The sequence below is a fragment of the Perca flavescens genome, chromosome 8 (genome assembly GCF_004354835.1).
Source record: "Perca flavescens isolate YP-PL-M2 chromosome 8, PFLA_1.0, whole genome shotgun sequence".
Taxonomy (NCBI): Eukaryota; Metazoa; Chordata; class Actinopteri; order Perciformes; family Percidae; genus Perca; species Perca flavescens.
Window position 1 is genome coordinate 17,355,311 of NC_041338.1, and position 24,581 is coordinate 17,379,891.

The window sequence follows — 24,581 nt, forward strand, 5'->3', positions numbered from 1 at the left end:
AGAGAAACCATTTATTCTTTTAACTTTCTGTCTTGCTAAAATCTCCTTTAAAATGGTTGACCTTCTGTAAACGTGTAGGACAAAAACATTATTTAGGCCTGTGAATTATCCTGATTTGGATGAATCTCCACAGTGCATGTATTACGACACCACATAGCACACTCACTGTAAAGTAAATCTTGCTCTAGTTTAAGCAGGAACTAGGCTGTAACATTTGTTCTCACAAACACAACACATGCCATCTGTTTTCAGCGAGGTCAGATAGCGGAGAGTGGATTGCCATAATTGGGAGCAATCTGCCTGAATTCTTTCAAATGGGATTATCAGAATAAACCTTAGGCCATTTCTCTCACCTTTTGTGAGCTTGTCTCTCCATCACAGTGCCACGTTCTCAGTTTACACCTGGGAGTTGAAAGCACCTTTTTGGATAAAGAGCTTGTGGAGTGCAAGTGGTAGGCTGCAATTTACGGGGAAACTATTCCATAGAAATGGTTTGAATATAGAAATAGAAATCAATCTTACTCCTACTAAAATGGAGAAGATACCATTGCATTTAATCAGTCCTAGCTAACAAAAACATTTCTTCAGATTCCATATTATATGTTCACCTCTTCTAAATGGATTTTCTCTAATTGTATTAACAGAAAAATTATACAATATGCTAACAAGTCTTTACTGTATATAAGGTAGCTCTACAGATAGGACAGACATCCTAGCAGACTGATTTGGTAGTGACTTAGAGACTGAAAGTATATAGTAAAGTATCTAGCCTGTGCCCTAGTTGGAGTGCAGTGGGAACTTCACACCAGCCTTTATTCTTTGGTTTGTAAAAGACACTGGTGGATTGGATGGGCACTTACAGGTAGTGGCCTCCAAGCAAGTGTGTATTTTTTATATATGTTAGACTTAAAGAACCGACCTGAGTATCAGGGCATTCAACCCAGTATACAAGTTTCACCATCTTAAACTGCTTAAGTTGATGTGGACAGGAAAAGAGTAATGATGTCTTAACACCACCAGATGGAAGTGGTTGCTTCCATTAAACAATAGCTATGACTTAACTCCATACTACACACAAGTTTTATACTTATTCTAATATTTTTGCATTCAAGATAACAAATGTACGTTAGTACTGACATTAAAATAATACAACATGTGCATAGATGGACATCAATCAAACTGCAACTTTGGAACTTCACTGCCAGTTAGACTTAACGGGAAAGCAAAATGTTTTCACAAAGATACAATTAGTGTTGAAATCACTATAAATAGAATATCTTTAGTTTTGGGACTTTTCAGATAAAACAAGCAACCTAAGGCTTAGGTTAGGTTAGGTAAGGCCACCTTAGGCTCTGAAAAATTGCAACAGACATTTTTAAATGTTTTGACATTGTGTAGTCTAACAATTAATCAACAAATTAATCAATACTGAAAATAATTGTAAATTGCAGCTCTATATACTTACCTTCATCTTTGACGTCGTCCTGGAGCTGTGGCACCAGCATCTGCAATTAGTTTTGTTCTTCTGCAGCTGCAAGCATTTTCTTCATTATCTTTGTGCATTGCATTGTGGGACAATAGTGGCAATCAACAGCACACTCAATAATCAAGTGGATTTAGTATGCATACAGAAATCTTTGAATATATTTACTTTTGTCACCTCTGAAGCACAACATACTGTGAAACCTGCTTAGAATTAGAATGAAATATGAAATTAGGACAGAGCTAATATGATGCAGTTTGAGGACAAAACCCTGCATATGACATAGGCTAATATACCATTATGAGTATGTCACATATTGCAGTCAATTGAACAGAATGCAAAAAAACTCGGCAACAGAGGAGTTATGTAAGAAACACTTGTATTTTCATCTGACACTTCAGGGCAAGTTACAGTTACAGTCAACCTCTGTAATCAGCTTACAGATCTAAATCTGGTTCAAGTTAGCAGTGTTATTATGTGCCTTTTGTTGTAGTCAGATCATTTTCAATCGACAAGACAAGAAACATTTAACATTAAACATCAAACATCAAACAAAGTGAATACAATAGCTCTCTTATCTCCATAACTCTAGAGGAGATGAATGTGGCACTGTACTGTACATAATTACTCAAAAAACACAAACGATTGGCACCAAAAACAGTGATATTTTATGGATGTGCAAAGGAGGGATTCTCAGTCCGCTTTTATTATTTCCCCCCATTGTTATTTATATTTAAGTCACTAGGTGGCACCCTGAGGCAGCCAAACTCCTCTGTAGCAAACATCCCTGCACATGCATGTGTGTAAAAGAATCTAAATCAAAAACAAGCGTTAGTAAAATGAGATGAAAAACACCACCAATGATAACGTTCTCATGCAGGTCTTGTCAGCTAGGTTTTGGCTCCTTTGGTATAGAGACCACTGCATATCATGGTCCTCTTCTTTTTTTTTCCTTGCCACTTTTCAGACAAAGCCCGTTCCAGCTTCCACAATCCCAAATCCACCTCTTCCTCAGCAGTAATAGTGTTCTTGGGTATGCTGACAAAGCCAGTGTTCCTTTGGGCTTCTGACCGGTTTGTATGGTTTCAGCTTTAAGCTTACGGAGGAAGTAGTCCATTGTTTAGTGGTGTTGCCTACTGAGGTGCTACGATGGGTCGAGAGCAGATAAGTTCCAACTGTGTCAGTCTTTGACTAGCCTGTAAATATGATGCTGTGCACCATGCTCACTGGTGGACACCTCAAATACGTAGGCTATGCACAGGAGGGTTTCCAGTGTGTCCCTGTTAGTCACCACCTGTGGACAAAGAAGACACAGAAGGTCCTGCTCAGTCAAACTGTGGGGGATAAAAATCTGCCCTTGGTTGTTGAATTGAATTCATTCACATTCTATTAGTTTGCAATCCTTTGAGCCTTTGACAATATATAAACAATACGACTGTACTGGACTCCATAAATTGCTCCCTTAAATAAAAAAATAAAATGTTTTGAATATACAAACCATATCAAAACCAATAATCAACAATCAAATTAATTAACTAATAACTAATAATTTATAAAGATTCAGAAATGAAGTGCCTACACGTTTTACCCGCTGCTATAATGTAGTTCTTGTCAAGGATCCACCTTTGTCATGGAAGCAGTGGCAACATGATTGTACAATACCTGGTAGTTTGTAAAATCTTAATATCAGCCCAACATGTTGGTTTACAGTAAATCAAAGTGATTTAGTTTATTCACAGGACCACACTGGAGAATATAACCACTGTGTGTGTGGTTTTGGTAGATCCATGGTTTTCCTATGAAGTATGTTCATGCATGCCTTTAAATTGTATTTGAAAGTATGACACAATCAAGTAAAAATAGTATATTATTTCAATTAAATCTAATAACAGCAGCATATGCTCTTTTCTTTGCTCTCAAACATATTTCAGCTACTTCTTTTTATTTATTTATTAATTATTATTATTATTATTATTATTATTATTATTATTAGTATTATTATTATAAATGTGGTCAACTTATAAAGCATGATCCTTCACTTTTAAGGAAACTTTCAATAATAATTCCTTGATCATACTTTGACATACAGTACTCATTCACTAGCTATATGAATACAACCATACTGGGCTTCAGAGATTGATAATTATGACAAAATTACGATTAACACTTAAGTAATAATATGTTAGACAGAAATGTCTAGTCTACTATAACACTACTAACTAAAGATTAATAATAAATGGTGAATGATCTCTCTGGTCATATGTTCTGTTATTCTATGTGTAAGAATAAGGGCCGTTAGAGTCAACGCAACGGTACGCATATGCGTCCGCAAGGCTACGCATCGCTACGCTTCGGCCGCCATTATGCGGCTACTGAGTCACATTTTTCGGTATGTATCAACGTTCTGTGTGTGTGTCTATGCTGTGTGCCCTCCTCAAGAGGCTGAAATAGCGTACCGCAGGAGAGAGAGAGAGAGAGACCCAAATGTATTTATATATTTTTAAAACCTGCTAAACCTGCTAAATTTATTGGTCAGTGCTACCCAAATGTATTGGTCAGTGCTACCCAATCGTAGTACACTGTACTGGTGGGGAAACACGCCAGCATCTGATAAAAAGAAGTCAGCCAGCCAGCTGCTCCCTGACAAGAGCCATTCTCTGGGAGGGTCTGGCTCTGCCGACCGAACACCGTAGAGCACTCTGCTGCCCCCTGTTGCGTGGGCGATGTATTGCATTTCCCGCATCGTCGTGACGCTTGCGTCTACTTGCGTCCGCTGTTTAGACTATGAAAGGGAGCGCGTCGCTCGCGTTGCTCGCGTTGACTCTGTAACGGCCCTAATGTACTGTATCTATAAAAAAAAATAAAAAAGCATGGAGGAGTGTGGCAATGTGGCACAAAACAAGCACACAACTTCATCAATTAATTATGCCTTGCATCAAACACAGCACTTACATGAGGCATATCGATCCATTGTGCTCAGCCTTGTAATGTGGAATCTGTGAGTGCACCCATCTGTTGTCTATCTGTGTGTGCATGTCTGTGCAGGAGCTGTTCATGGTTAATATGAGCTAAATCAGCCCATTGAGAAACCTAATGACATGCTGCCATGTAGTCGTCAGCGTGGGCTCAATATGGCCATTGTTCCTTGGCCAGTAGGAATGCAGCCCCCAATGGAAGGGACACCGATGTCTTTGAACCATGGTGTTGAGGACCACTTTGTTACTATGGTGATACACTCCACTCTATTCACTTCCCTCTTGTGTCTGCTCTAGCACACCGGATCATTCAGAAAAGTCCAACTTACAGTGAAATGGACAAAATGTTTCAACTCTGCAAAACCATAAAAAATGCTGTTCATAGGGCAGTGAAACATTGCAACCAGCTGTGAATGGTCTGACAAGGTTAACCATAGGAAATATCACAGCACAACCATATCAATTTATGACAGTGGGCTGCCTACATAAAGCAATTTGAAATGGAAAAGTACACATATTGAATGTCCATTTGGCTCTGTGTGCTTTAACGCCTTAGAATGGTTTTAATGAAAATACATGAATGATAAAAAGACAATGAGTGTGTTTCAATGAATGCATGTATTGCAGAGAATTGACTCATATACTCAAATACAATTTAAGTCAGGGTAAGCCGTTCATGCCTCTTTTCACCACAAGCAGTCTGCTAACAGTAAATGTGATAAAGTGTTAGTTATATAACCAGGCTAGCTGTGTTTTATGTTGTAATGTGTGTTTACACATTATTCCAAGATGGTTAATCCACTGCTACACTTGTAGTCACACAAGATTAATTAAATTAGCTTCTTGATGTGTTACATATTTGTAATGGTTCCTAAACAAGTGAATTGATTCTTCTATTAATGCTAGATTTTATTTTGATGCAACTGTAACTGCAGTTTGCACTTCTGTGGTTCTTTTTTCAGCAGGAAGGTATCATCGCTGTCAAATTCCAGATATCTTGGACTCAAAATTACTAGTAAGAGGCTGAACTGAATGTTTTTTCTGGTTGCCTGAATAACCCTAACCCCAAAAAAAGTTGTCTTGTCCGGCATATAGCCCCTGTTAAACCACAACTTGTTGTTTTTACACTTCAGTTTTTATATAGATTAAAAATACATGTTAACTAGTGAGCTTCATAGATGCCTGTTATTGATTTAAAAAAACTATTTGGACAGGGCAAGTCTAGCTGTTTCCAGTCTTATGCTAAGCTAAGCGGCAGCTGGCTTTAGCTTAATTTTTTGCTTATAGGTATGAGATCTAACTCCTTAAGAGAATGAGCATATTTTCCAAACTATTGCGCTATTCCTTTAATATTTAAGAGAATACCTGAAGATCTTATAAAATACCAGTAGAGTAACATGCATGCAAACAGACTGATGGACTGAAATCCCCAGTCTCTATACACACATGTACAGTATATCTCTGATTCATTGGTACCTGTAGGATAGTGAAGTTCTCCAGTACACTGTTCATCATGTACTTCTCCGGCAGGTGTTTAAGCTTGTGGATGAAGTTGATCATGTATTCACATAACGGGGAACGGTGGATTCGAAACACGTAGCGCCCATTCTCAAAACGTGCATACTCCGTCTAGGAAAAACATGTACAATACATAATATTCCACTGAAACCCAATTGGATGTGAACATCTATGTGATAAGCTGTAATATGTGTAATAGAATATACCTAATGCAGCATACGGCATGCCATATATGACAATAAACATATTTCTCATGACAACAGTAATCAAATGATGAAGCCTTTAAATATCCTCATGTGGTCTGCTGAGGCAGATGGCCCTACCTAGGGATGTGTGTGTATGTGTTTATATTGTACAATCCATCAGCAGCAGATGGGGGCAGGGCCACTATTGTATCTAGTTAACAAGAAGCATAACCGTCATACTGTGGAGATGTGTTACTCATGTCAGTTTACTGACCACAGATCAGTGGTAGTTGACTGGAATCCATCTCCTCCATTAGCAGTTATTAACTCCTCTGGATGACAATAGTGCTTTTTGACACGGTCATGACCTCTTTGTTTTGAAATATCACCCAGCTTTTGAGCAATCAGTGATGCAAACATCTTGGACTGTAGCCACATATATAGTTTACTGTTAATAACTGTAGGAACTGTACAATCCTAAAACATTGGATCTAAATGTGAAAAGTCAGTGTTTCAAAGAAAAAACAACCTGAAACGGACATTAATGCTACAGTATTTTACTGCATTTATAGGCAACTAAAATATTATAATGAGACTGGTCACTGTGCCTTCCATAACGATAAAAGTTTAATACAATAATTTGATATGCTGTGTTAATTTTTGTAGTTGTAATATCTTAATCCTACTGAAGATGTTTATTAACACCAGAAACCAAAATTCAATCCTTGTATCAAGAGTACTGTCAGTTACTGTCGTAGCTTTGAAGTAAAAATCTTTTTTTTTTTAAGATAATTTTTTGGGGCATTTTTAGGCCTTTATTTTCACAGGACAGATGAAGACATGGAAGGGGAGAGAGAGGGGGAATGACATGCAGCAAAGGGCCGCAGGTTGGAGTTGAATACACATGCTCTAAGGGCCCATTATCTTTCAGTCAGAAATTATAAGAAACTGTGTTACAATACATGCACTTTAAATTAGTAACGCTTCATAATAAGTGCAGGGTAAGTATCTGACTACTGGCACACTCTAGTAAAAAAAGACTCTGGATAACCCCCAGTATTCTTACCTCCACTTTCTCCACCACCTGCTTGCCAAAGGAGCAGACTTTGGTGGATGAGGTGATAATCATGTTCTCAGAGCTCTCATACTGACTAGAAACTCCATAGAAGAAGCTGCTGTCATCCTGCAGGTTCACACTAAGGTCCGCCTACAGGGAAGAAACAGATAACATGTCAGGATTGACTAACATTCCTGTGTCTACACACTACCCTGCTCCACATTGAACATCTAAAACCTCAAGGATATACAGCACTATATCCATAGTCCAAGAACATGTGTGTCAGTCTGACAAAGACACATCACCAACAGTGTTAGAGCTCAACAAAGCTTGTAAAGCCAAGAGGCATCCACTGGCCAGATCCTTGTTGACCCAATATAACGCTGTCAAATCCAGCCTCAAGATTCCCAAGATGCTGTGTATCGTCCATTTGAAGAACCCACAGCACTAAAAATCTAGTTAATTTAGCAAGCTTTTGGTCTGAGACCTTCTTCAAGGCAAGAACAGGTAACTGTTAGCAAGTGAAAGCAGCAGTAGCCTGAACAAGATAAAAAGATCCTTACTTGATAAGCCTACTCAATATAAAAAAAACACAGAACTGAAATTGTCCTGATACCTCACATGTTCACAAAAGCCCAAGTTACTTTTTAACACACATTTTTATTACTAAACATGATATTCAAATCCAGTAAATAAAAACATTCACCATTTTGAAAAAAAGGAAACAATGCATGTTGTCAGCTGCCTAGCAACAACTGAAACTAATCCAATGCCAAACATTTGTGAACCTGACTTCCTATGTCAACATGACCTCACAGGCGCAATTTAAAACACAGCACAGAGTCAGGTTTCTTTATTCTCCTGTGGATGCAGATTCACCTATCTCTGATCCGCCCACTAGTCCAAGTTTGAATTGAGGCAAGTGTAATCTGATTTTGTATCAGACTGAGGTGTCGTCTCCTCCGTCAGACAGCTGGGCTGCTTTACCTTTTCCCCTGTCGGGCTCTTGTCTCCTAATGGGCCATTGAGACACCGCTCAGCCTCCTCTCATCTCTTCATCACCCCGTTCATCTTCATCCCTGGCTCATGTAATTCCTCTATTTGTCTTCATCCCTGGGGCATAGTGACCCTCCCCGAACCGCCTTTCCTTTCTTGCCTAACAGCCTGCGAGGGAATTCATCCAATTACAATCAGCAGCATGCAATTGGCTGATTAGATCATGGTGGGCCGGCTGGCTGTGTAACAATTTAGCAGAGCCAGCTCAAATCGGATTCCCTCAGCACTTCAAAGGCGTGAGACAATCCGTTAGGACAGGGCCACAGGCGCTGAGAGGGTGAGGAGGAAGGTGGGAGCAGGGCAGGGCAGCCAGCGGCCGACAGGGGGGTTTGCTGGAAATTCAATCTAGAATGCCATAGCTTTGGAGGTGGGCCAGTCGCCTGTCACCGTCACCATGCCAACCTGCGCCTCAGCACACCCCTAAGTCATGACCTACCACGTGGTTGTGCCACTGCGGCTACATCAAATGGGCTCTTCCCCTCTTTTACGATGGCGTAAATAAAGTTATCGTATTTTCAGATGTGTCGAGGATTTCATTTTGCTTATTTTCATGGCCAAGAGCATCTTGGCCAGGTTTTTTTTTCCAGTATGGGTGTTAAAATGCCCAGCTGTTTTGTAGCATTTCTGTGTTTTGTCATGGATGCCTCGAGAATTGGAGGACACCCTTGGGATACAATAAGATGAACAGACTGAGAGGGGACAGTGTTATGAGCTTGTTTTTCTCTAGCGGGGAGTTGCATATGTCGTAACTGTTGACTCAACCGGGCTATGACATGAATCAAGAGAGTAATATTTCAGTGATGATTGACTTGTGGCTTACATTGCACCCGCTGTATCTCCTGCCATTCCTATCTCTTGTTCACACTGTCTGTGTCCCTATTTCTATCTCCTGCTGTTTATTGCTGTCTTGCTCCCTTTTTCTTTATGATATATGGCTAGGCTCCTCATCCCCTCCTTCCCCTCACCCCTGAATCAAATGCCATGGTGTGACCAGCTGCTCTTTCCTGGAGAAGACTACTTCCAAAATGGTGTCACTCACCAATGTCTACCAATGCCTCTCTACAATAAATAATGTGGCAGTCAAACATGTGAGAAGGGTAATGTCAAGCCATCTGGTGGCATGAGATTGCAAGGCGGTACTTTGAACTTGACATTCACAGGCTTTGGCACTCCGAACCACAGCCGTTAAAGCTATATAAGCTTATACTGTATATCTGCTTTGCAAGTCACCAGTGGCCTCAACGCAACACATTTTTGACAAAGTGGATCTGAGGATGACGGCAATCATGTTTCACAGTAGTAGTGGAGATGATGGTTTGACATTCTTCACTGAGGCAGCATTGTGTGCCTCTACCATCAGAATCTCCAGACCTGCACCAAACCACGGTAGTTAAATGATCCACACCACTTCTAAAGGTTGCAGAGAACTTACAATGGCTTAACATATCTTCTCTTCAGAGTGTCATATATTTCAGACCTGCAACACACTGTGGCTGACTTTAGGTCTAAACGTAATCCCCCATGCGAAAAGTGGAGACTGCTCCCCAATATTGTGTGTCAGATTTGGACTCTGTTGTGGCAGGTGCATGTTGATCTGATCACTGAACACCAGAGACAGCCATTGTTCACTGCAGGTTTCTCTGGTGCTATCAGCTTGTCCCTAAGGCTGGATGTGTTTGGGTGACCTGGCATGCATAACAGTTCTGCGGTCCATGACTCAGGTGCTACTGACACAGCCCTGCCAGTCCCCCAGTGGAGAGGGAGGTTATAGTAGACGAAGAGCATGATAGGCATGATGCCTAATCGTAGACTACCTCTCAAGGCTCTCATGACTCAGTCAGATTGATGTCCTTTATATATAACATAAGGAATTTATTTTGGCCCAGTAAGGTTGGTGCAGTCTAACCTCCATCCATAGGAGAGAGAACCACCTAAAAACTTCCCATTCATCCAATTCTACCTCATGGATGTGTTTGGGTCCATTTTCTAGGTCTGAGCCATTGGTCTGAGTGAGATGCTGTTTTCTGTCCCCCTCTCTTATGAATAGAAAAAAAACATACGTGAGAAATGGTTTGTTATGGGCAGTTCATATTGGTTTGGTATGCACCGAATCTATTCTTTGTATTTAGACAGTGGGTATTTTATATATTTTTCTATATGCCATGATTGTTAATTGTTGCCTAACATCCATTATAACCTTGCCGTCTCATATCTGTGTTTCTGCAAGACAAGAATTTTGAGGACAGGGATTACTAAACTGGAGGAGTTTCCAAACACAGATCAGAATTTTTTTTTTTAAATCACAAGCAAAGAGTGTGCACACATAATTCTTTTTCAGAAATTCTCTAACTGTAGTGAGTCGGTTGATGAATTACACAGTTTGTTGAGTGATTCTCTGACATACTTTGTGACAACACTGCTTTACAATCCCAGCACATTGATCTTAACAACTGGGGTTTCTAAAGTAGGGTGACCAGATTTCCCGGAGCTAAAACCGGGACACTTTGCGCGTGACTGTAGTGCTTGTGCACGCACACGCTTTTTAACGTGAACATGTGCCAGCCCAGGTCAGACATCGACACAGACAGTAACTTCATTATTTTGATCGTAGGCTCCTCATCTAATAATAACAGTGTTTTTTTTCCTGTAAAATTAACAAAATTGCAACAACAGCCTTTTTCAGTTTAGTGTGAGATTTATGTTGAGATTTCTTCTAAAAAAGATTCTTTGAAGTGTTATTTATTCCAATAACACCAAAAGAACTCAAATGATTTATTGAATATTGAAATATTTTCAGCATTACACACTTCATTTCCTGCATTCTGGTGAATTTGTATGCACCTATTTGTACCTTTTTCTGAATCAATGTATGCTGCAAATATATTTACAGTGGGGGAAATAAGTATTTGACCCCTTGCGGATTTTGCAGGTTTGCCCACTTACAAAGAATGCAAAAATCTACAATTTTAATCATATGTACATTCTAACAGTGAAAGACAGAATCCCAAAGAAAATTCCAGAAAATCACATCATATGAATTTATTAAAATTGATAACCATCTGATGAGGAAAAACAAGTATTTGACCCCCTGGACAAACAGCAAATATTCTGGCTCCTACAAGCCAGTTAGTCTTTCTTTAAGACACAGTCCCAATCCGAACCAATTATCTACATCAAATATACCTGCCTCACCTCGTTACCTGTATAAAAGACACCTGTCAACACCCAAACAACCAGCATCCAACATCACCACCATGGGCAAGACCAAAGAGCTTTCTCGGACATCAGGGACAAGATTGTTGATCTGCACAAGGCTGGGATGGGCTACAAGAGAATCGGAAAGCAACTTGGAGAGAAAAGATCAACTGTCGGTGCAGTTATCAGGAAATGGAAGAAGCACCACACCACCGCCAACCTCCCTCGGTCTGGGCCTCCACACAAGATCTTGCCTCGTTGTCCCTGATCATGCTAGACAGTGAGGAATCATCCCAAAACCACAAGGGGGAACTGATGAATCAACTGAAGGCAGCTGGGACCACAGTTACAAAAGAAACGGTTGGTAACACACTTCATGGATTGAAATCCTGCAGCGCACGCAAGGTCCCCCCTGCTCAAGAAGAAACATGTACAGGCCCGCATGAAATTCACCACCTGGACGACTCAGAAGAGGCCTGGAAGAAGGTGATTTCAGATGAGACCAAAATAGAACTTTTTGGCCTCAACTCAACTTTTTTGGAGGGCAAAGAACACCGAGTCAACCCAAAGAACACCATCCCCACCGTCAAGCATGGTGGTGGCAACATCATGCTTTGGGGGGTGCTTTTCAAAAGGGGACGGGACAACTCCATCGTATTGGGCGGGGCCATGTATCGTTTCTGGACTGACATCTCCTTCCCTCAGTGAGAGAGCTGAAGATGGGTAGGATGGGTGTTTCAGCACGACAAACCCTAAGCACACGGCCAAAGCAACAAAAGAGTGGCTGAAGAAGAAGCACATCAAGGTTCTGGAGTGGCCTAGCCAGTCTCCAGACCTGAATCTGATTGAAAATCTTTGGAGGGAGCTTAAAATTCGAGTTGCCAGGCGACAACCTCGGAACCTGAATGATTTGGAGGCTGTCTGCAGGGAGGAAACATCCCTGCCGAAATGTGCACAAACTTTGTCACCAACTATAAAAACAGTTTGACATCTGTGCTGGCCAATAATGGCTTTTCTACAAAATATTAACATGTTGTTTGTCCAGGGGGTCAAATACTTGTTTTTCCTCATCAGATGGTTATCAATTTTAATAAATTCATATGATGTGATTTTCTGGATTTTTCTTTGGGATTCTGTCTTTCACTGTTAGAATATACATATGATTAAAATTGTAGATTTTTGCATTCTTTGTAAGTGGGCAAACCTGCAAAATCAGCAAGGGGTCAAATACTTATTTCCCCCACTGTATGTAAAGAGAAACACAGATTACAATCCAAACATAATGGAATATATTGAAGTAAGGCTCTCAGGCATTCTGTATTGCTTTCAACTATTTATTCTACTTTGGATCGACTTTTCTTTCTGTAGCCTAGGCATCATTTAATCCTCCCTCCTGTTTTGCGTCTTTTGTTGTAATGTATTAATAAACCCCTGAACTGTAATATTTCAGATGTGTTTGAGCAATGTCCAAAACTTTGTGCACATTCAAAATACAGTATATCTGTGTTCTATGTGATTTGGAGGAGTCGTGATATTTTGAGAAAAATAAAGTTATAATAGGCTATTACAAGAATAAAGTCACTATATTTCAGAAAATAATCTATAGGCTTCCTGCACCATAGTCTGCTGTGCATTACGTGATTGCTCTGCTGATACGGTAGATCTCAGACCTTCTGACAGACACAGAGCCCCGTTTGGGTGTCTGAATGAGACAAATAGTTTAGCTGGGAAGTGGCTGTACGCTGCTCTACATCAGAGGTGGAAACCCGAAACTACTGCTGCAGAAATACACAGAGCACAAATACAACACATCTGCCGCAGCATGTCCACAGCAGAGCGCATCCATTATAAACCTGAAGGTGCCCTGCATTTTACAGAGAGAGTGGACACTAAGCGACGCACAGGTCTCTTAGAGCTCTGTATGTTTGAGTCTGACCCGTAGACTGTAAACGTCACGTCACAGGAACTTCAAACTAAATCATTAGTATTGCGCTCCTAAACTTTGTTTTGATGGCTTCAATGTATTAGACTGAATTGGCTATGATTCCTCCGAAAACATCACCTTTCACAGCTTTCCTCACTTAGAGACGGTTGCTAGGTGATAGCAACAAATACAGCATGATGGTCAGACCCCGCACGTAGCTACCTGTTGTATTCGCCTCATAAAAATAAACTGGACAAAGTTACATTCGGGGCTAAACTTTAAACATTCGGGGCTGAAGACCCAACAAAATCGGCTTAAGCCACTCCTGGTGTAAACCGGGACATTTTAGCGTCCCAACAGGCTTTTGTTGGGACTCGGGACAAGCAATTCAAAATTGGGACTGTCCCCGTCAAACTGGGACGTCTGGTCACCCTATTCTAAAGTAAATGTACTTTCACTCCCTCTTGCTTAACCCTGACCTCTGCTGTTAAACTAACATCCCCGCAAGATAGAAGGATACATAGATATATATTCATCCCCAGAGGGAAATTCACAATAAAGAGTAGCAAAACTTTTGAATGAAATGCCATTAAAAGCCACTTTAATAAAGAGTGGATGTACGAGTGGTGGGAGGTGCCTTGAGCTAAAGTGTGTACGTGTTGTGCATGACACAAATACCAAAGGTCTTGTCCTGAGGTAAGACAAGGTTGCCTGATCAGCTGCGATGAACAAAATGGACGTGTCCAATTCCACCCTCGTACTCTCCTTCTGTATCTGTCTCTCACTCTGATCTCTGTTTATAGGCCCATTTTCAGGTTGTCAGTTTGTATATTTCCACTGTTTTCAACAATATCACACATTCTCCTCCATCTGTCTTCATTCCTAAGCCTGCATCTTAAGTTTACTTTGTCATCGTGCTTAACTCGCTCATCTCTCTCAGTGTGTAATGGTGAGCTGGAGGGCGCTGTGTGTTTGTCTGTGTGTGTGTTTTGGGGAGCTTACTTATAAATAAGTATATGGGGCATGAGAGTTGGACTCAGTCTAATAACGCCGAGACAGGTGCCTGGGCTCACATTTCCCGTGGTGAAAGATCAGGCCTGCCACTCTTCCCAAGGCTGCTGACACACACACACACACACACACACACACACACACACACACACACACACACACACACACACACACACACACACACACACACACACACACACACACACACACACACACACACACACCTAATGCACGCTGAGCAGCAATGCCTTCTTTGCCGACATAAACCACCAATCAGGTCATGGGAGCAATGACTTTCCATTCATTCTGGCTTTAAATTGCATATAAGTTCCTTTAACTCTGATGCTTAAGCTATCTCAACACATTTAACACCACTAGGCCATTGACAGCCAACAGGTGCAACAAAACATTAACAAGAGTATTCACTGTACTCTCATTTCACCTTGATGACTTGGGGAGGATTATATGCTCTGATGATGTGCGAAAAATACCACACACAGAGTATTGAGCTGAGCTTTAGATGTATAAGAACCAGTTTTAATTGACATTAGTGATTTATCAGTTGAAATTTAAAAAAGCTTAGAGAAACTGTATTTCTCTAAAAAAGATTTCTTTTTTTACCCAAAACTTGACGAGAAAGAAAGCGTTGTGTGGCCCTTTGTCAAACAGCTCCCTCAGGCCTCCTTTCTTTTCTGGGAACTTGTCGTAGATTTGTCTGACATCCACAGACTCCAGATAGGCGTCGCTGTAGCTCGGGTTGGACTGGCCGATGTGCACAAACAGGTGCTTGTTGAACTGGAGAGACAAAAGTGCATATCAGGAAATGAACAGAGCCAAAAATGACAAGTGTCCAGTTTGCTAAATTGGCATTAATGCCAAGTGCGCGGTTAGGCACTCCAGGACATCTGTCACATTGGGCCCGTTATTCCATTGAATCATATTTACTGTAATAAATCCATTCACCTGTTTTAAGGGTCCCACCCTTTTCTTCCATTCCATTCATGATGTGCTGGTGTGTATATTCTGTACGTGTTGATGCAGATTATCCTGTGTTCTTTGTGTGCGGCTGTCATACTTTTACACACCAAGACCACCAAAGTGTTTAACCACAATATTGAGTCTTTTCCAAGACATTTGTGATATATATTTTCTGTTTTTCTGTTAAATAATGTTACTTTCTGGTATTGTGATATTTTCTGGTATTATTGTTGTTGGCTATTGATTGTATAATGCAACATGTTCTCTGTGTACAAGATGATAAAGTTTTAAATTTTGAATATTTTGAATCACTGCTCACGCTAACTACTAGGTTATTCTGTTTTATTTTCAAACAGCTCTGTGCAGGGCTGGACTGGCCATCTGGCATACCGGGCATTTTCCCGGTGGGCCGACGGACTTTTGGGCCGAATCGCAGATATAAATAGGCCTTTTTTTAATTTTTTGGCCGGGCCGGCCCATAAAGAACTCACAGCGGCCCATTGGTTAATTTTCTTTATTGGCACTGGCCTGACCCAATGAAATCCGGGAACCCCCTTCCCCACTCCTGGCCGCAAATTTACGAATCCCACTATGGCCACGCCTCCCGGCCCTGAGACGTGAGCTGTAATAGTTATGCTGGAAGTTTAGCATTCACGTTACAATGGACAAACGACCACCAAGTGCAAGGGAGGTGCAGACAAATTAGAGGAGAAAAAGATTAAGAATCTACAGGCGGAGTCCTCAAAAATTTCTGACATGTTTGGGGCTGTATAGCTGCTTCAACATCAGCATTACCTGAAGCCGAGGAGGAGGAGAGGTGGCTGGCTAAACAGAGAAGCAGAAACAACGATGTCAGGGAAGAAGGCTATGAGCAGGCGAGTGAGGAAAACATGGAAGAGAGAGTAGATAACGATGTGGTAAGGACTAGACAAATTAACAGGGACTTTCAGGAAGGGAGGGAGGCTGTGTGTGTGTGTGTGTGTGTGTGTGTGTGTGTGTGTGTGTGTGTGTGTGTGTGTGTGTGTGTGTGTGTGTGTGTGTGTGTGTGTGTGTGTGTGTGCGTGCGTGTGCGTGTCACGTCATAACGATAACAAGCAGTTTGGCTGTAACATTAAAGTTAGTGGCTGTCAGGTAACCTAACTGCTTAAGCTTACATTGAAAATGCTAGCGGTTAGCCTGTTGGGTAGCTGAAAAGTCTGTGTGATCTATAAAATCAGTGTTGATTAGATAATACTTTTATGAATACTTTATTCATCCCACAATGGGGAAACTCACTTATTACAGCAGCAGTGTTTCCACAATAAAAACAAACCAACAAACAACCAAACAACAGGCAAACAGACAATGTGCAAAAAACACAGAATGAATGTAAAGTGGCATTATATAAAAAGTATTTAAGTAAAGTGAGGTGGTCAGTGCAAAAAAAATACTGTAATTGTAATTGACGTGAAATTAGATTGAAAAATATGTAATTACATAACAGCAAAAGTAATTAACCATAATATAAATGATATTTAAGTGTGACCATAATATAAATAATATTGAAAAAGTAAGTACTTGGAATGGAAAAAATATAAATACAGTTGGAAAAATATAAATACAGATAATAACAAATATATACATAGAGCCATGCTAAGTGGTGGGTGATTGAGACAGGACCCAAAAAAACTACAACATTATCAGGTGGTGCAGGTGTTGTAGAGTCTGACAGATTGATACAAGCATCAGTGTTCTTGAATGGCTTAATTAGCTTCTCTTGTATTGGTGCTCTTTTCCAGGGCATATACTTCAGCTTTATTGTAGCTTTTGGGAAGGGTTATAGTTATGGTTACAGTATTTAGCAGACACTTGTGTCCAAAGCGACAAAATATATAGTTAAAATTAACAGTAAACTGTTTTTAAAGTTGCTAAGCCAATATTAAGCAAAATAGTAATAATAAAAATAATGACAATACAATATCAAATATCAATAATAAAAAATTATAAAAATACCATAAATATACAAATCATAACTCTAAGAATTAATTAATTATTTAAGTGTAAGATCAACAGATAAGTCTTGAGTCCCCTCTTGAAGGATTCAAAACGATCACATGAACGCTGAACACTAGGCAACTCATAGAATGCACGCATATTTTAAGAGGACTGTCTGCAGGGAATTTGTCTGACCAATCACGGTGGGTGTGGGCCGCCTGGGCCAAAAATGCCAGGGCCAATTTTTTTGTCCCAGTCCAGCCCTGGCTCTGTGCCAAAGTCTGTGCCCGAGTAGTTTTAAGCAGTTTTAAGCAAATTTAGACCAAAGTAAATAGTGAAAAAAGCAAAGAATCTGAGGAACAAAACACTGAAGTGAGTGTAATGCACCTGTCAATAAGACTTCTTGGTGGTCAAGAACTATAGAAATAGAAACTAAATAGATAAATAAAACTAACTTTTGTTTGAAGAGTAAAAAGCTTTTTGTAGTATGACACAAAGTTATCTCCTTTCACCCTACTCACATTCTCTGGGTCCTGAGGTTGCTCCAGGAAGGCTGAGAACTCCAGCATTCGCAGCTTGGAGCTGGCAATACTTCTACCCTGCCAAGGGGGGGCACCGGGAGACATTGACAGCCCTGCTGTGCTTTCATAACCTGCAGAAAGGTGGGCAATGAGTGTGTAAATGTGCCTTTTGTGTGTGACAATGTAAATGCAGCGTTGCAAGTTCTTCATCACAATCAGGGTTTTATCATCACTTTTCCGGCTTGACAGCCGTCTGTCAAGACAACAGGGCTGAGAAAGAGCACCCACCTGTTATAGGGGTCGGGCCGGAAGCTTGCATGGCGTAACTCTGTTGGGAGAAGGGCTTAATGCTGGAGAGATGAGACAGACAAGAGAGGGAGAGGCATGTTATGCACCATCTTGGCCTCTTGACCCCATCTCACATACTAATTGGACCGCCTGATCCCCAAAGACGCAGGGGGCAGAGCGGTATGTTGAATGTCAGACAGCTGAAGACTTTTTTTTATAATTCTGCTGACGTGTTTTAATTTGTTCTGAGATTCAGTCTCTGACTGAAATGTATCTGATGGTTATTAAGATGATAACATGAGAAATAACGGATACTGTAGCACTACAGAGCAGAAAGAATAGATACTCACTCTTCGTGGCTTCCTGGCTGTCCTGGAAGTGTGCCATGCCAAAACTGGGATGGAAAAAAAGAGTGCAAACTATATTAAACAGTTCCACTTTGACACTTATTGTCGGATATGAATTGTGTTGTGTTTACTCTACTCTTCGAAACAGAAGCGCAGAGCTTAGGTGTTTCTTATGAAAAAGAAAACCAAGCTTAAATATGTCAAATCAACAAAGATGAAACTATGTTTCTCAAAGTTTAATGTATTTTGGACACTTTGACTCTAAAATAACTTCTTCACACAAGTTCTAAAAAGGTCAAATCAATCGCTGGCCAAACTACAGGTTCATTTATGTAAAATGTGAAAAATTGTTCAGGGAAGCAGACTCAAATATGTAAAATTCAAGATAAAACTAACCAACATCCAGGGAAATGATGAACATATATCGTTGTATAGAGTGATGAAAAATATTGCTTATTGGCCACAATTAGCAAACCACCAACTACAGACTTTGGGATGAAGTCAAAGGTATTTTTTCAATTTCTTTTTCAAGGTGGTGTAGGTAGACACTGGTCAGAGACTCACCCCACCAGCAGTGGGATAAGGCGGCCTAGACAGGCCCTGGAGAGCCATCTTGTTTTGGAAAGCCGTAGGTGAGATGATCTGGGCTGAGGACATGGTGGCCATACTCTGCAGGGCCTTGTCTTTGGCAACCTGGTCCTATGGAGAGGGACAGAGAGCGAGACAGACAGTTAGGTAAAGGCAGAGCATGCACTCCATTTCAGTCTGCGCCCCACTTCACTGGTAACACAAGCAGAGCCCTAAAAAGGAAAATGAAGGGCCGAGGCCAGTTTGCATCATCAGTGAATCCCTGCCAGGCAGAGAGATGAAGAGAAGGTGATATTACAGTCAAGGGCCTTTGGGTCAGGAGTTAAGTTTATTGCCTTGGCAGGGGTAAGCCAGTGATGACAACTAGCTTCTGTTGGAGGTCATACTGGAAGACAAGGCAGGCAACAGTGTGATTTGTTAATATGCTAATAATTGCATCAAAATTGCTAAATGTTAATGCCACTGAGTTTAAAATAGTGAGATAGCTACAAAATTGTCTTTCCTGTGCTATACTGTTTAATGATACAGCTCTTGTTTTTTTTAAACCACAGAGGACTACAAGCTCTTGCCGCCCAGCCCTAATGGGCAAGGCCACACAGTGCATTCTTCTTTCCAGAACTAGCGAACACAAGGGCATAGCTGAAATATGGGGGGTACATGTGGTAGGGATCTCAGTTACACCAAAGACGTATTTAAAAAGGCCCGTCACACAGGCCAACCCTGTGACCAGTGCCGGGCCCTGCCAGCTGAACCCTAATGGCTGCTGTCCAAGGTGAGGGAGAGTCCTGTTGCCTGCTGTGAGTGTGAGTATGCGGGGGTGCGTAGACGAGAAATGTAAACTGAGAAAGTACTGGGGGGACAGGGATGTGTAAGCTCTCAGCGTACCACACAGCAACACTTTTATTGAGGTACTTATCAAATGTAATACCTTGAAGGAATAATGCAGGGATTAATTTGTTTCCTGACAATTGCGTTTGGTTCATCTTGTTCATAATCGTGCACACTAAGCCTCAGGCCTCCTGAAATATGTTCACATTTCATCGAAACGTGTCAGCATCGCATTCAAAACTAGCATCAATTAGAGGGTGCAATTAAAATAGCCAATTGTTTGTGCCTTTGTGTTAATAGGATGTGAATACATGGCAGCGCAGGGGCCATGGATGTTGACATACCTTTAACAAAACATGAAGTTTCATTATAAGAGGGAATAAAATAGGGTAATAATGGCTTCACCCTCTTTCCATCTGCTGCTGCACAACTTGATTAAACTCAAATAAAATAAAAAAAATGCAAAATGCTAATCACACCCTTAACTCATCTATGACTATTCTTCCTCTGGCAGTGAGCACAGGCAAATCTGTGCAGTAGGATTCACACACATGCAGATTTACAATTATTGATTAGATTAAATCCACATAATCTTAATTTTTTTTTCTTCATCAGTGCATTAAAAAGGAGCAATCTTCCAAAAACATTTAGGGAATATAAAAAAGCAGAAAGAGGTTGACTCACGTAGCGTACCTTCAGCTTCACCTGGATCTCCCTGGCCTTCCGTCGAGCTAGAACCTGGATGTGACTAGATACCTGAAAGACAGACAACACAGCAGAGTTAAGTGTTGTGTTGCCTCTGTGAGTTTTAAACCTTTAACCCTGTGTGTTCTCACGGATGTCCTCCAGATACTTGTGTTTCCTTCCACAGTCCGAAAACATGCAGGTAAATTTTAGGCTCTAAACTGGCTAATGGTGTGAGTGGGAATACATTCGTGTGACAACCTGTCCACAGAGTACCCTGCCTTTCACTCAAGGCACATTGGCCCCCATTGACCATGCACAAGGTTAGCGGGTTTAGAGAATGGTTGGATGGAAGCTCAAAGAGCATTTATTTAACTCCAGTGTGGTTACAGTTTCTTTGGTCCATGGGGCCTCATTTGCCTGAAATTCAGTGATTATTCATGATCTTCATCAGATAATTCCAACCATCTGAAATAACTTGTGAAGCAAAAACTCTATAAACGGAAACTGGTAAAGACAGCTCCTTCAGGCAATGTGAGCCACACTGGTTTGAGATATAAAAAACTAAATATTACTGAACTGTTTTATTTTGAGTTTTATTTTTTTCTTTGTTGGCAATATTTTATGTCTCTGTCAGAGCAACTTTCTTAAGAAGCTGCAGTGTATCAGTTTACTGCTGTTGGACCAGCAGGTGTCCCTCTATCCCTCCAACCTGTCCCACCATCCATCTCTGATCCCTCACTGCCCCCCTTCCTCCTCTCATCTCTTCTCATTCCCACACTGAGTCTGCCAGATGACTTAGCAAGGACCCTTTCTCTCCACATCCATCACTGCCCATACATCAGTCCTTCCATATCAGATACCGTAGTGAGGATAGAGTTCCAAATCCCCCGCCCGTCCTGCTTCAGTCTGCCATCCAGATCACCATATTCCCCAGGTTCTTTCCCCTTCTAACAAGCACCAGATCCATGAGGTGGTGAAGAAGCAACACCGACACATGATCCTACAGCATCTGTGCATTGGGCCCTGGCCGTAAATCAATCATCATCTCTAGCCCTCCAAGTAAGAGGGAGTGAAAAGTAGGGGGGTACCCCGGGTGTTGGGGCATCACTCAGCAGCAGAGGACTTTTTCTGGAGGGGTTCAAAAATAGGGGCTGCTTCAAATGGCATTTGCAGAGAACTTACCTGCTTCCTGGTCCGCGTCTTCCCTGTGCGAAGTTTTATGTATCGTGCAATCAACTCATTTCTTCCTGTAAAGGGACCAAAAAAACAACACCATAATTTTAGTATAATATTATATTGCATTTTTCCTTCAAATTTATAGAGACTTGAAAGAGGCACAAGAACATTAACATGTCAATTATTGAAAGGTTAACGATGAAGAAACATGCAATATTGTAGCTTCCACCCGTCTTATTGTAAACAGATACATAAAATAAGTGGTAAGAAGTGATAATTAATAAAGGAAATACAACTTGGTCCTTAGTTTTAATTTGGAGCCTGGTAACCTGACTTTGGCATTGTATATATTGTATTTATTTTGGATTTGCACCTTCTTGTTATCCATATTATGCACTCTTCCCGCTTTTCATCACTTCAGCAATTTCTCTCGGGATAAATAAAGTTGAATCTGATCCCACTACCTACCTTAAATCATAAAACAGATCTAAATTACAAAACAAAAACTGGAGAGAAAGTCTGTTGAACTGAATGTGAGGGGCTAATGAGGAGCATGTTCTAGGTGTGGAGGGATTCAAATGTTTACCGAAGCTAACTACTGACTAATCATCAGTGAGCCTGCTCTGCATGCCTGAGGGAGGAATGAGGAAATGTATATGCACTGTATATAATTATGTGCACATATTTATACAAATACATCTGTGCTGCAGTCACTGAAGTCACCGTTTAATTAGGTTAATTAACTGCTTAAAACACTTTTTTGTTTGTGCGCATATTTGGAAGAGTTTGAATGAATGAAAAAAAGATGCCATGCAAACACACGTTCCTAAAGCAAGAGTCAAGGCTGTCAAGTGTGTCAACGCTAAAAACTGTAAGTATATACATCTGTCTGTGAGAGAGCTTGCATCAGCCTGAGACTGACCCTGAGTGTACACTGAGCTCATATCTCCACAGTGAGTGTGTGTCTGTGCGCTGCCACTGCTGACAGACAGGTCACATTGGCAGAGCAGGTGGAGGCTGCAGCCATGCGATCCTCGGACAGGACTCAGGACAGACACGGCACAGGCCAGTGACCAAACGGGGGCCAGTCTGGTGAGGCAGCCAGGCAGCTGGTGTGTGTGTCAATGTTTATGGAATATGCCTTTACGTACACAGTAAATCTTGCGCTTGTTCCCCCCCCATCTAGAGTCTCTGGTTACGGAGGAGGGCAATAGTCATGTGGATTCTTTCACCCTCTTCTCCAAAACTAAATCTCTAGATTAATGGCCAAGATTGATAAAAACACACAAATAGACATGTATGCACAATTAAATATGTACAGGTTTTGGAGTGTAATTCAGGAATAGGATGCTGTGAGATTCTGTTTTGAATGTAGTTTTGACAAGAAATGATATGGCTTGGGGGGCTCTGTACTACTGCCATGCAAGTCATGCACTGTAAGATGGACTGTATAAAGGCTAGTATTATACAAGGAATACACACACTTGCAGATAGTGCTGAAACGATAAGTCAATTAAACGATTAGTTCATTGACTGATATTAGTAAACAATTTCAATAATCATTTAAGTCATTTATTGAGCAAAAATGCCATACATTGCAGCTTTTCAAATGTGACCATTTACTGCATTTCTTTGTTTTGTATAATTATCAATTGAATATCATTGGGTTTTTGACCGCTGGTTTGACAGTAGAAGCAATTTAAGTTACATTGTGCTTTTGGAAATAGTTGTGGGCATGTCTCACAATTGCCACGAAAATTTTGGTAGGAAAAAAAAAAAAAAAAAAATCAGCAGATTAATCTTGTGAATAAATAAATAAATAATTAAAAATGAAAATGACCGTTGGTTACATGAAGAACAGCACATTTACAAACATCTACTAATAAAAGGGTTAACAAAGACAAACACACGATCAGTTACAGAGGGAATCACACCACTCTTGCACTCAAAGGAGATTTCTCACGCACCCACAAGCACACACACACACACACACACACACACACACGTTTGCTAGACTTTGCACCACCTCTTAAACACGGTCATTTTTCCCTTGGCACCACATCTCCATGTGAATTAACACACAGATCAGTCACGATACACAATCTGGTACAAACCCGTCAGATTTTCCCTTACATAGTGACGGTTGGGTCAGACCTCACAACGCTTCATAAACCAGCCAATCAAGCAACCCCAAATGGTCAAAAGAAGAAACCTGAAACTTGGCTAACCCCCATCAGAAATTTTGTCAGCCAATAAAAGTGATCAGATTTTGCGCGGAATGCAAGACACCGTTTCTTCCCCATGCTCATGTGACCCGCAGTTTGCTCAGACATCAATTTCCACTTAATGCTTTTTGGGAGTATTTGAGTTTGGTTGCAAAGTCATTACAAAAACAATTTAGGTTGTCAGTTTGTATACCCAGCAGAGGGAAATCTGTCAGCCAGAAGTCTGCCTCTATAAACTGTAGGGTACAACTTTTCAAGGCTATAATGAAAACTAGAGAAGGATTTCCCAAATAAAATGCATGTGTTGCTGTAAGCACTGAGGCTGACAAGCATGCTTTTTGGATGATTATTTAAAACATTAGTTTGGCTTTTAAATTTTGTTTATAATGTTGTGGTGTGAAGTTGTGTTTTGGATGGAGGCTTTTTAAATATTAAATTGAGACCATTAAAAGGCATTTCTTGGTTTTATAGTTTGGGCTATCATTTCCAATGTATTAACCATAATTACAAACACAGAAACATGTCAGACAGGGCAAGAAGCACAAGCAGTCAGAAGATCAGACAG

General features: G+C 40.8%; 1 protein-coding gene across 2 annotated transcripts in view; it reads right to left on the reverse strand.

Moving 5' to 3' along the window:
- Window positions 1-1,845: 1,845 nt before the first annotated feature.
- tead4 (TEA domain transcription factor 4) overlaps window positions 1,846-24,581 on the reverse strand; it is a 24,262-nt gene continuing 1,526 nt past the window's right edge. For both annotated transcript variants that reach the window (XM_028585635.1, XM_028585636.1), the window contains 10 exons: window positions 21,798-21,862; window positions 20,613-20,684; window positions 19,077-19,211; window positions 18,516-18,559; window positions 18,166-18,227; window positions 17,878-18,008; window positions 15,026-15,199; window positions 7,228-7,368; window positions 5,935-6,087; window positions 1,846-2,777 (listed from right to left, as the gene is read on the reverse strand). In XM_028585635.1, coding sequence (XP_028441436.1) covers window positions 2,664-2,777; window positions 5,935-6,087; window positions 7,228-7,368; window positions 15,026-15,199; window positions 17,878-18,008; window positions 18,166-18,227; window positions 18,516-18,559; window positions 19,077-19,178 — 921 coding nt within the window. In that variant the 5' untranslated portion in view covers window positions 19,179-19,211; window positions 20,613-20,684; window positions 21,798-21,862 and the 3' untranslated portion in view covers window positions 1,846-2,663. The remainder of the gene's footprint in view (window positions 2,778-5,934; window positions 6,088-7,227; window positions 7,369-15,025; window positions 15,200-17,877; window positions 18,009-18,165; window positions 18,228-18,515; window positions 18,560-19,076; window positions 19,212-20,612; window positions 20,685-21,797; window positions 21,863-24,581) is intronic.